Source organism: Macaca fascicularis, chromosome 8, assembly GCF_037993035.2.
Source record: "Macaca fascicularis isolate 582-1 chromosome 8, T2T-MFA8v1.1".
Classification (NCBI taxonomy): domain Eukaryota; kingdom Metazoa; phylum Chordata; class Mammalia; order Primates; family Cercopithecidae; genus Macaca; species Macaca fascicularis.
This window is the reverse complement of record NC_088382.1, coordinates 40267713-40280806: the sequence shown is the minus strand read 5'-3', so window position 1 is coordinate 40280806 and position 13094 is coordinate 40267713. Positions and strand designations below refer to the sequence as shown.

At 43.1% G+C, this 13094-nt stretch overlaps 1 protein-coding gene across 2 annotated transcripts in view; it reads right to left on the bottom strand.

The window, feature by feature from the left end:
- KCNU1 (potassium calcium-activated channel subfamily U member 1) overlaps nucleotides 1-13094 on the bottom strand; it is a 162649-nt gene that overhangs the window by 12863 nt on the left and 136692 nt on the right. For both annotated transcript variants that reach the window (XM_045398140.2, XM_045398142.2), the window contains exons 23-24: nucleotides 4187-4261; nucleotides 528-667 (exon numbers count right to left, since the gene is read on the bottom strand). In XM_045398140.2, the coding sequence (XP_045254075.2) occupies nucleotides 528-667; nucleotides 4187-4261 (215 nt within the window). The remainder of the gene's footprint in view (nucleotides 1-527; nucleotides 668-4186; nucleotides 4262-13094) is intronic.

The following is a 13094-nucleotide window of genomic DNA, read 5'->3' as shown; positions in this document are numbered from 1 at the left end:
CAGGTGGCTAAAGAGGTGCTGAAAACTAAAGAACAACCATGTAGTCAACAATGCTCCCCATGAGAGGAGGAACATGGAGGGAGATTTGACTTAGCTTTGAACAAAACTCACCAGCAAAGGCCAGAGCTTCTCCCTTGAAACTCTGGATCCCTTTATGGCCAATTTCCACATGAGCTGTTGGAAGGATTTTAGAGAGAAGGGAAAGTAGTATCTCCTGAGCTCTGATCCCAAGGGGCCTGGTCTGCAGTGATGCCTTCGAAGCTGAGAGGCCGGCACTCACTTTTCCTGGCATCAGGGGTTCTGGCTCCAAGAGCCTCATGTTTTTAATCTTGAAAATGTGAAAATGTTGCTTCCCACACCAAGTAGTTATCAGAAAAGATAAATTAATGTGTGGGAACCAGCTTGTTTTTGAAAATCAAAGAGAACTTAGAACTGAGAGGTGTTATCATCTACTCAGCTCTTTGCCACCTGCTCACTTCTCTGCAGAGGGCTTGGTTTTGTGGGCTCCGTGGCTTAACTTTTCTTACCGTGGCCAGGAGAGAATCCAAGAAGCTGCCAGAAAAAACAGTGCCTGTAGAAAAGGCAGTGCTGAGATGCAGATTTGTTTCTTGGAGGGACCCTTCCAGTCCACCAAGCTGTTCAATAAAGTGAATGTTGGAAGGATTTTCTGCAAGACAAGAGGCAAAAAGGAAAGATAATCAGATCAAGTTAAGAATATAAGAACTGCCATCCATGCAGGCCAAGGGGCGACCACTTGATCAAAAGATCTGATGTCTTCTTTGGGGTCTCTGTCGGATCTACCCCTATTTCAGTACATTTTTTTTTCCTTTCCTTTCCAAATATCTTCCTTCCCACAAAAGACATAGTTCTGTTGGGTACATTCACCATCAAGGGGACATTGCTGGAGCACAGGCTCAGTTTCTCAAGAAGTGTTCTGATTGTCATCCTCGTATAATTCATCTTTCAAACCAGGATATTTTGGGGGAGCAAAAGGGGGCATGCTCAAAAACTGCCCTGGTATCATAGGAATGAATAGGAACACATGGTCACCCGTCACTTAAGCCTAGTGCCTCTCAAAATTTAATGCACATATGAATCACTTGGAGATCTGGTTGCAATACAGATTCTGATTCACTGAATCTAGGGTGAGGGCTGAAAGTCTACATGCCCAGCCAGCTCCCAGATGCTGCTGAGGTTGCCGATTCATGGATGGCACTCTGTGTGGCAAGGGCTTAGGGAATCATCCTAACTGAGGCCAGTATAGCAGTAGCCAAGTTATCTATCAGCATGTCTGTACTGGCCCCAGGCTCCAACTCAGACCCCCTGTAGGCAGCCTCTGAGGTGAATACAGACATCGTTGTGGTCCATGAGAGGAGAGGCACAGGCTGCCTTTGTTCCTAGACTCTTTAAAAAAAAATTTTTTTTTAGTAAGTCTCATTTCATCACCCAGGTTGCCCAATGGCACAATCACTGCAACCTCTGCCTCCCAGATTCAAGCAATTATCATGCCTCAGCCTCCCAAGTAGCTGGAATTACAGGCATGTACCACGATGTCCAGCTAATTTTTGTATTTTTAGTAGAGACAGGGTTTCACCATGTTAGCCAGGCTGGTCTCAAACTCTTGACTTCAAATGATCCACCCACCTCAGCCTCCCAAAGTTTGTTTTAGACTCTTGCTTCAAGAATGTTTGTCTCAAGAACAGCATTGGAAGATAGAGATGATGTCTCCCACAGGAGCAAAGGGAAGGCATGCTTACTGCCTGTTATAAAAGACTCTGGTTTCCTGAGCTCAGGTTCCTATCCTAAAGAGCAATCCACTGTGGGTACAGGTGTTACTCTTCAAGTCACCCGGTGGAAAGCAGGGCTTGGGCAACCAACACAAAAACGAGGATACTCTGGCTGCTGTTATTACTCTGAGTAATAAACTGATTGGTTTTGTTTTGTTCTCTGATCCAGGAGTCTTATATCTTCTGCCAGCATCCATGAGACTGGGGTAGGTGCACCTGTTGGTTTGCAAATAGGATAGCCTTAGACTTTCCACAGTTCTTGACATTACACTTCTTGAAATGACCAATCCAAACAAATATGCTGGACACACAACTCGGAATCCATTGCTTACTATGTCTGGATTATCCCCTAATGCCTTAAATTATTCCTCAGTATGTTTGGGGGAAGTGACATTAATGAATGAAGTAATATTAATGAATCATTTTCTTCTGAGAACAGCATTATTTTTATAAAAGATGAGCAAGGTATGACTAATATCAACCCCCATCTCCTGTGCACTTCTACGTTCCTCTTCTTGCATTGTGAACCCTCCACACACAAACACACACGCACACTCACAGGTGCGCGTGCGCACACACACACACAAATATCCCACGAGCCTTTGTCCAAATCCTGCTGTATCATCCTAAACTAGCGGCATCAGCTTTCCTGGCCATTTCCTTCAGATTCCCATCCGTTCTGTAACAAAGTGGTACAGAACATCAGACCTGCAGCTCCCATGTCAATGTGACCATTTCCAGTCAGCTAGACAAGAACCTGGACAAGCTAGCAGGTGGGTTGTTAGGTTAACTTGATAAGGGCTACTTGCTGCCAGAAACAAAGCCTGTAATTCCCCAGAGAGTGACCAGATGCACCTCTGGGTCAGTGAGAAACTGGCTGATTTCTTCCAACAACTCTGACTTACACTCTTCTTTGAATTAATGCATTTGATGTATACAGTTGGTCCTCCATTTCCACAGGTTTTGCATTCAAGGATTCAATTAACTGCAGATGGAAACCCATGGATACAGAGGGCTGACGGTACTACACCATTTTATATAAAGGATTTGAGCATGGATTTTGGTGTCTGCAGGAAGTAGGGCAAGGGGAGGAGTGGAGAGTGAGTTATGGAACCAATGCCTCACAGATACAGAGAACCAACTGTATACAGCTCAACAGTTAGAGATGGTTCAAAGGGGAGGAAAAAAGTAAAATATAATTAAAAACTGCAGCAGACAGCTTCAAGGTGGTTCCAAATAGGCAGGCAGGTACTAGGATCCAGGGGTCTAGGATCTTCAGAGCTGAACTGCAACAGCCTCTGCTCCATAAAACGGCCAGGAAAGCTAGGTAGCAATGAAGCAGTGACTCACCTCTCACCTTCTACACTGTCACTCCCAGCTCACATGGCGGTGACACCTACTGATTCCTCTCTAAGTTCTCCCACTTTGCAGGACTAAGAGCTCTAGATGTTCATCTAATTTGGGATAAATCCCACTGGTTTTGGTAATCTTGCTCATAAAATGCCAATTATGCATTTTTCTGGTTAGTAAAATAGGTCAAATCACAGCTAGGAGCAGCTTTTAGTGATCATCTCTGAATTGGTTCAATCTGCACTAATGGCACCGTTCTCCTCTTGCCTGAGATTTTCTCCTTTTCTCTTCAACTATACTCAGTAGTAAATCTCAGTGTGTCCCCTGGTGCCCCAGCAATGCACTTTACCAAATGCACTTGGTTACCCTTCCCTGCCTTCCCTCCCTTGTCTTCTGTTCCCAGAGCTCCTTGTGCCTAGGGAAGTTTTGTACAGGTGCTGGTGACAGATAACAGCATATTCTGTTAATTCTTCAAGAGTTTTTCTTTTCTTTTTTCTTTTCTTTTTTTTTTTTTTTTTTTTGCCTATTTTAGGAAAGTATCACTCAGGGCTGGGATTAAGGTGACAGGGGGGAAATACAGGGGACACAAAATTTGGGTACACCAAGGGTGAGCACCTCCTCTAAGTCTGTACCCCACGTGCCTCTCCTGCATTACACTGTCCCAGTGCTGGTGTCACTGCTGGAAAGGAAGGCATCTGACCTAAAGTCCTGTGATGGGTTTGACTAGTCAGTACAGGGAGATTCTTTCTAGCAGTCTTCAAATCCGTGGCCCCTCCCTCTGAATAAGACTAAGCCAGTTGCTGGTCCCCCTCTCTCTCCTGGTAACTAGAAGAGTGGAAAAGGCAGATGTCATTTCTGAACCTTGACACCAGATACACTGACGTCCCCAGTTGGATCAAAGCCCAAATGTAACATCTGGGCAAGCACTTGAAGCTCTGAGTCCCATTCTGGTTCCTGAGTCCTTTGTGCATTCTAAAAAGATCCTTGGAACATCAGTTATATATCACAAAAATTTCTCCATTGAATTTTGCCCTCAAAACACCACTTACTCAGTTCTATAAGGATAGGGACTTTTCGGCAGTTTGATTTCTCATTATGTCCATTTGTGCAACTTGCAGTCTCCTCTGCAAAGAAGAAAAGAGGTGATAAATGCAAGCACAATGCCTTACGAAACGTCAAAAATGTAGAAGAATATCATGTAACTTTGTGCTTTATCTTAGCAAAGTTACTTTCATGTGCAAATCCCAAATCCTTTACTATGTTTAGACAAAAAATTATGATGTGGGTCTCCTCAGCATCTCCTTTTGATAAATGTGGGGAGGAGAGTGTGTATGTGTGTGTGTGTGTGGGGGGGATCTTTCTTTTCTTTTTTTCTTTTTTTGCATTTTTTGAAACAGGGTCTTGCTCCATCACCAAGACTGGACTACAGTGGTGCCATCAGAGTTCACTGTAGGCTCCGACTCCTGAACTCAAGTGATCCTGCTGCCCAGCCTCCTCCTGAGGAGTTAGGACTCTGGCACATGCCACCATACCCAGCTAATTTATTTTTATTTTTATCTTTGCAGAGATGGGGTCTTGCTATGCTGCCCAGGCTGGTCTCAAACTCCCAGCCTCAACTAATCCTCCTTTCCTTGTTTCCTGAAGTGCTGGGATTACAGGTATGAGCCATCATGCCTGGCTATGTCTGTTCTTTCTAAATGGCGCTTCATATGACTTACAAAAAAGGCAAAGTTCTCCCAGTAGTTGCTTATTGATGTCACAATTAAGATATGCTTACTCTCCACTGAGTGGCTGTGCTAGGTAACAATTCAGTCAGGCAGTAGCTCAAACCACATCAATTTGCCTGTAGTATTTTAAGGAAACTGCAAATATATGGGTGGTGCTGTCCCCATGAGTGCTTTAGGACACATTATGAGTGGCTGCTGACTCCGGGTATTCTCTGCTTCTTTAGCTCCTCCCTGGGCTGAGGCATTGCTTTGTCTCTGCAGAACTGGCTGCCTGCCTGTCTCCATATGGAAGGCTGTGGGGTTTCTTAAAGACTGGGCTGGGATGTCACTCAGAACCCTTGATCTCTGTGCTCAGGTTGTAGACACGGTTCCCTCCTGTCTTCGGAGATAAGGCACTGCAGTAGCCTCTGTGAGCTTCGACCCCAAAACAGGGATGCACGGCACTGGCCTGAAAGAGCTTTATCACACGGTGAGTTTCAGAAAGGAGTATGACATCAGAGGTTTAGTCTCCAACTTAAACTAAAAATGTAAGAGGAAAGAAACGGAATAGAAGGTTGGGTGCAGTGCCTCACACCTATAATCTCAACACTTTGGGAGGCTGACACGTGAGGATCGCTTGAGTCTAGGAGTTCAGGACAATCCTGAGCAACATAGAGAGACCCGTTCTCTAAAAATTTTTTTTTTTAAATCAGCTGGGTGTAGTGGTGCACAGCTGAAATCCCAGCTACATAGGAGGCTGGGGTGAGAGGGTTGCTTGAGCCCAGGAGTTCAGAGCTTACAGTGAGCCATCATCGTGCTACTGCACTCCAATCTGGGCGACAGACCGAGAACCTATCTCAAAAAAAAAAAAAAAAAAAAGTTGGTGGGGAAAATGGGAAAATAGGGTGCCATTAAAAAATAATTAAAAGAAAAACAAAGAAAAACACTATAATGGCATTGTAAGTTGTGCTTACAACTGTTGGTTACTTTCTTAAAGTTTTCTGAGGATGTAAGAGGAAAAAAATATTGTAAACCTTCAAGATCTACTTGTAATTAAGATTCCTTGCTGCTAAGAAGAGAGCAAAATCTTTGGAAGGTCCTTTGTTCCCCGAATGGGGTAATTGGTAGGGGTAGGAAGTGGAATGAATGGAGGCGAGCTCTGTGCTTAGGCCCTCTGAGAAACAGACAATGGGAAGATGACAGGGAATGGAGTCACTGAGGTGGAGACCAGGAAAAGGGGAAACCCAAAGAGAGGTTTGTTTCCAGAGGAAATGCTACATACTACAATATTTCACACCTTTCCCATCTCGCTACTGAGATGGAAAAGAACCACTTCTTGTTAATGCAGAGTAGAGCTGAATATATTTCTGATTTCTAGTAAATTTCTGAGTAATGTATGTAGGATAAAAACTGAAGCTCCTCATGAAGAACCCAAGACATTTGGTTTATGTCTAGAACCATCAGTGACCTCCAGGATTTCACAAAATTGTTCAGTTTTTGGTGAGGAAATGGAAGCGCAGAGGGCTAACTGGATTCACACAGCTATTAAAGAGGAAGGTTCACATGGCTGGTTAGAGATCCTAATTCACTGATAATTCTTACTCTTGATGGGATCTAAATACCTGAAATTATTTTTCCTTAAAAATATGTCTGAGATTTCCATAATGCAAGAAGACTTGGGGGAATTAAAGTTCTATTTTATTCTCAGATTAAGATGCCTTATCTGTTTCATGCACCCTCTTTCCCTTTTCTTCTCCCTTCTCTTCTCTTCCTTTCCCTCCTTTCCTTCCCTTTTTTCCTTTCTAATTTCGTTCTTTTCCTTTTATCCTTCCCTTCTTTCTCCCCTTCCTCATTCCCTCCCTCCTTCCCTCCCTCCCTCCCTCCCTCCCTTCCTTCCTTCCTTCCTTCCTTCTTTCCATTTCTTCCCTCTTTCCTTTCCCTTCCTTTCTCTTTCCTTCCCTTCCCTCCCACCTTTCCTTCCTTCCTTCCCTCCCTCCCTCCCTCCTTCCTTCCTTTCCTCTCCTCCTGTTCTTCTTTCTTCCCTTTCCCCCTTCTCCTTTCCTTTCTTTTGCCCTTCTTCCTTTCCTTCATTCTTTTCTTTTTCCTTTTTTCTTTTCCTCCTTCCTTTTTTCCTTCCTTCTTTCCTTTTCTTCTTTTCTCCTCTTTTCTTCCTCCCTCCCTTTCTTCCTTTATAAATATTTTGAAGTATCTACTCCATACTAGAACTATGTACAGTTCTTGCCCCAGTCACATACCACATGTTGCAAATACAAAAGATTTTCAGATATTGATGAGTATGAGAAAACCCCAAATTTCAGAGGATAGTCATTGAGTGTGGAGACATGACTTTAGATAAGGCCCCAAAGGGGGGCTTCTCTGACATTGGGACAGAATCTGAGGAAAAAGGAAAAGTCATCCTGGCAGAAGGGTTATGATAAAGAACCCATGGTGGGTAATAGCCAGTGTGAACAGGATGAAGGAAGATAGAATCAAAGCTCCCTGCTGGCTTGCAAGATCCTAGATTTTCCTTTAATTGCCATGGGTCAACATTGTAGAATTTAAAGTAAGGAAATGAGATTATCCGATGAATATGTGTAAAAGATCTCTGGCTGCTGTAAGCAGTAGACACTGTAAAGAGATAAGAATTACATGATTATTACATGTACTCTGTGAGTTAACTATAGTGAGATTACCTTTGAGAAAACTGCCACCAGGATTTACATACCATGCCCAAGATCACGTGGCTTGTAAATAATGGAGGAAGCTTCACAGCCTGATCAGTACCAACTTCAAAGCCCATACCCTTTTTCAGGGTACCTACTTAAGTTGTAGCCCTATTAAGATATACAAGGTTTGACTGGAATTTTCAATAAAATATTGAAATCAGTTTTCTACAAGGGGGAAACCTCTGTATGGGGAAATCCCCCTTTGAACCCCACTTTCTGATTCCAGTTCTCTGCTAATAAAGGACTTGAAATATCCTGATGTTTAGAATCCAGTGTTCTAACTGGGTACAGACACATTCACATCAGCTGAAGCGGCTGTATGAAAATCTGCTTCTGATGCCGGCTGAAGGACAGCAACTGAATTTCCACCTTAACTCCATCTCCTTTTCTAGCAATGGTTAATTTGAATGTGTCATATCATAGCCTGGGTACATTTTACTAATGTCAATATTTTTGCTACCTAATAGTACACAGTATTATACCTGAAATCTTCCAGCCTGGCAGGGTGCTATTACAAAAGATTGCTTAATTGTAGGTTACTTCTGTACATTTAAATTTCAGTAGCATATTAAGTTGTCAGGCTTAATTACCGTTGTATGTTTAGATTATGCCACAGATTATTTAGTTTAGTACCTAGGTTTGCCAGCCTGTTCTCCTTGTGATGTGACAGGCCAGTAATTCGTGTATTATGGAAAAACCTAAAATTTCCCATGGAGATGTCCAGGAGGCCTGGCATTCTCACTGATCCTTCAGAAAGTCCTCACTCTGCTGCTCCCCCAAACCTCCCTGCCCCATCCAATTTCCCTGGGTGAATTTCTGCAGGGAATAGCCTTGGTGGTCCTAGCTTGGCTTCACATTTATGTTTATCATGACTATGAAGATGTGGAAACGCCCACTGATCCCTCAAAGGGCTCACCAGATAGGTTAGGGCAGAGTTTCTCCACCTGATACCGTTGACATTTTCTAATTGTGTGAGGCCGTCCTTTGTACTGAAAGATGTTTAGCAGCATCTTTGACTTCTACCCACTAGATGGTGATAGCATTCCCACAGTGGTGAAAATCAAAACTACCTCCAGACATCGTAAGGTGACCTCAGGAGACAAATTGCCACTGGTTGAGAAACACCCTATCCCCGAGTGAAAGTGATAGAAAACTTCCTACCAGCAAATCTTATTTTAGTGCTCATTGTGGACGATGCTTTCTGCCTCCTGGTAGAATCTCACAATCCTTTATAATTTCAGTTCTTGGGGGTGTGTGTTCCTGGTTCTACCTCTTACGTATGGTGGAAGAGGAGTATTATTATGGAATGAGAAGAATGATTAAGAAAGCCAAACAGGCTTCTGTGAAGATTGGGAATTTCTATATTATTAATACAAACTCCAGATAGAGACTTATGATGCCAGAGTAGTTGGGGAAGATTCTGGGTAAGAGCCCTTTGCTATTCACAGGTTGCCACAAAATGTTCTTAAAATGTGACCTCACTGATGTGACAGTGCCAGATAAGCAGACCTGACACCTTCATTAGGTGGGTCCTTAGAGCCTATCTGGATCTATGTTTCCCCGTCACACAAATGGGTGTGATCCCATCCAAACAAGCCCAACTTAGCACATTCTTCCCTAACCTTGTCTTTTCATCTTTTTGCTTAAGCACACTCATACTCATAATGATTCAAATACTTTGAAATTCCTTCCATTTCTTTTCTCTTTGCCTTTCCAATTTTTATTCTTTCTTTTCTCAACCTCCTTCCCCCAAAACCAGTTAGCTTCTCCTTTAAGGGCAACCTTCTTGCCTGTAACAAAGTACCTGACATATCATAAAAAATCAATTTTTTTTCCTGGAGTGGAGCAAGATGGCCGAATAAGAACAGCTCCAGTCTCCAACTCCCAGCACGAAAGACACAGAAGACAGGTGATTTCTGCATTTTCAACTGAGGTACTGGGTTCATCTCACTAGGGAGTGCAGGATAGTTGGTGCTGGTCAGCTGCTGCAGCCCAACCAGCAAGAGCTGAAGCAGGGCAAGGCATCACCTCACCTGGGAAGCCCAAGAGGGAAGGGAATCCCTTTTCCTAGCCAGGGGAACTGAGACAAACAACACCTAGAAAATTGGGTAACTCCCACCCCAATACTGCACTCTACCAAGGATCTTAGCAAACGGGCACACCAGGAGATTATATCCCACACCTGGCCGGGAGGGTCCCACACCCACGGAGCCTCCCTCATTGCTAGCACAGCAGTCTGTGATCTCGTGGCAAGGCAACAGCGAGGCTAGGGGAGGGGCGCCTGCCATTGCTGAGGTTTAAGTAGGTAAACAAAGTCGCTGGGAAGCTTGAACTGGGTGGAGCTCACAGCAGTTCAAGGAGTCCTGCCTGTCTCTGTAGACTTCACCTCTGGGGACAGGGCACACCTAAACAACAGCAACAACAACAACAAAAAAAGCAGCTGAAACCTCTGCAGACGCAAATGACTCTGTCTGACAGCTTTGAAGAGAGCAGTGGATATCCCAACATGGAGGTTGAGATCTGAGAATGGACAGACTGCCTGCTCAAGTGGGTCCCTGACCCCTGAGTAGCCTAACTGGGAGACATCCCCCACTAGGGGCAGACCGACACCCCACACCTCACACGGTGAAGTACACCCCTGAGAGGAAGCTTCCAAAGCAAGAATCAGACAGGTACACTTGCTGTTCAGCAATATTCTATCTTCTGCAGCCTCTGCTGCTGATACCCAGGCAAACAGGGTCTGGAGTGGACCTCAAGCAATCTCCAACAGACCTACAGCTGAGGGTCCTGACTGTTAGAAGGAAAACTATCAAACAGGAAGGACACCTACACCAAAACCCCATCAGTACATCACCATCATCAAAGACCAGAGGCAGATAAAACCACAAAGATGGGGAAAAAGCAGGGCAGAAAAGCTGGAAATTCAAAAAATAAGAGCGCATCTCCCCTGGCAAAGGAGCGCAGCTCATCGCCAGCAACGGATCAAAGCTGGACGGAGAATGACTTTGACGAGATGAGAGAAGAAGGCTTCAGTCCATCAAATTTCTCAGAGCTAAAGGAGGAATTACGTACCCAGCGCAAAGAAACTAAAAATCTTGAAAAAAAAGTGGAAGAATTGATGGCTAGAGTAATTAATGCAGAGAAGGTCCTAAACGAAATGAAAGAGATGAAAACCATGACACGAGAAATACGTGACAAATGCACAAGCTTCAGTAACCGACTCGATCAACTGGAAGAAAGAGTATCAGCGATTGAGGATCAAATGAATGAAATGAAGCGAGAAGAGAAACCAAAAGAAAAAAGAAGAAAAAGAAATGAACAAAGCCTGCAAGAAGTATGGGATTATGTAAAAAGACCAAATCTACGTCTGATTGGGGTGCCTGAAAGTGAGGGGGAAAATGGAACAAAGTTGGAAAACACTCTTCAGGATATCATCCAGGAGAACTTCCCCAACCTAGTAGGGCAGGCCAACATTCAAATCCAGGAAATACAGAGAACGCCACAAAGATACTCCTCGAGAAGAGCAACTCCAAGACACATAATTGCCAGATTCACCAAAGTTGAAATGAAGGAAAAAATCTTAAGGGCAGCCAGAGAGAAAGGTCGGGTTACCCACAAAGGGAAGCCCATCAGACTAACAGCAGATCTCTCAGCAGAAACTCTACAAGCCAGAAGAGAGTGGGGGCCAATATTCAACATTCTTAAAGAAAAGAATTTTAAACCCAGAATTTCATATCCAGCCAAACTAAGTTTCATAAGTGAAGGAGAAATAAAATCCTTTACAGATAAGCAAATGCTTAGAGATTTTGTCACCACTAGGCCTGCCTTACAAGAGATCCTGAAGGAAGCACTAAACATGGAAAGGAACAACCGGTACCAGCCATTGCAAAAACATGCCAAAATGTAAAGACCATTGAGGCTAGGAAGAAACTGCATCAACTAATGAGCAAAATAACCAGTTAATATCATAATGGCAGGATCAAGTTCACACATAACAATATTAACCTTAAATGTAAATGGACTAAATGCTCCAATTAAAAGACACAGACTGGCAAACTGGATAAAGAGTCAAGACCCATCAGTCTGCTGTATTCAGGAGACCCATCTCACACGCAGAGACATACATAGGCTCAAAATAAAGGGATGGAGGAAGATTTACCAAGCAAATGGAGAACAAAAAAAAGCAGGGGTTGCAATACTAGTCTCTGATAAAACAGACTTTAAACCATCAAAGATCAAAAGAGACAAAGAAGGCCATTACATAATGGTAAAGGGATCAATTCAACAGGAAGAGCTAACTATCCTAAATATATATGCACCCAATACAGGAGCACCCAGATTCATAAAGCAAGTCCTTAGAGACTTACAAAGAGACTTAGACTCCCATACAATAATAATGGGAGACTTCAACACTCCACTGTCAACATTAGACAGATCAACGAGACAGCAAGTTAACAAGGATATCCAGGAATTGAACTCATCTCTGCAGCAAGCAGACCTAATAGACATCTATAGAACTCTCCACCCCAAATCAACAGAATATACATTCTTCTCAGCACCACATCATACTTACTCCAAAATTGACCACGTAATTGGAAGTAAAGCACTCCTCAGCAAATGTACAAGAACAGAAATTATAACAAACTGTCTCTCAGACCACAGTGCAATCAAACTAGAACTCAGGACTAAGAAACTCAATCAAAACCGCTCAACTACATGGAAACTGAACAACCTGCTCCTGAATGACTACTGGGTACATAACGAAATGAAGGCAGAAATAAAGATGTTCTTTGAAACCAATGAGAACAAAGATACAACATACCAGAATCTCTGGGACACATTTAAAGCAGTGTGTAGAGGGAAATTTATAGCACTAAATGCCCACAAGAGAAAGCAGGAAAGATGTAAAATTGACACTCTAACATCGCAATTAAAAGAACTAGAGAAGCAAGAGCAAACACATTCGAAAGCTAGCAGAAGGCAAGAAATAACTAAGATCAGAGCAGAACTGAAGGAGATAGAAACACAAAAAACCCTCCAAAAAATCAATGAATCCAGGAGTTGGTTTTTTGAAAAGATCAACAAAATTGACAGACCACTAGCCAGACTAATAAAGAAGAAAAGAGAGAAGAATCAAATCGACGCAATTAAAAATGATCAAGGGGATATCACCACCAACCCCACAGAAATACAAACTACCATCAGAGAATACTATAAACACCTCTACGCAAATAAACTGGAAAATCTAGAAGAAATGGATAATTTCCTGCACACTTACACTCTTCCAAGACTAAACCAGGAAGAAGTTGAATCCCTGAATAGACCAATAGCAGGCTCTGAAATTGAGGCAACAATTAATAGCCTACCAACCAAAAAAAGTCCAGGACCAGATGGATTCACAGCTGAATTCTACCAGAGGTACAAAGAGGAGTTGGTACCATTCCTTCTGAAACTATTCCAATCAATAGAAAAAGAGGGAATCCTCCCTAACTCATTTTATGAGGCCAACATCATCCTGATACCAA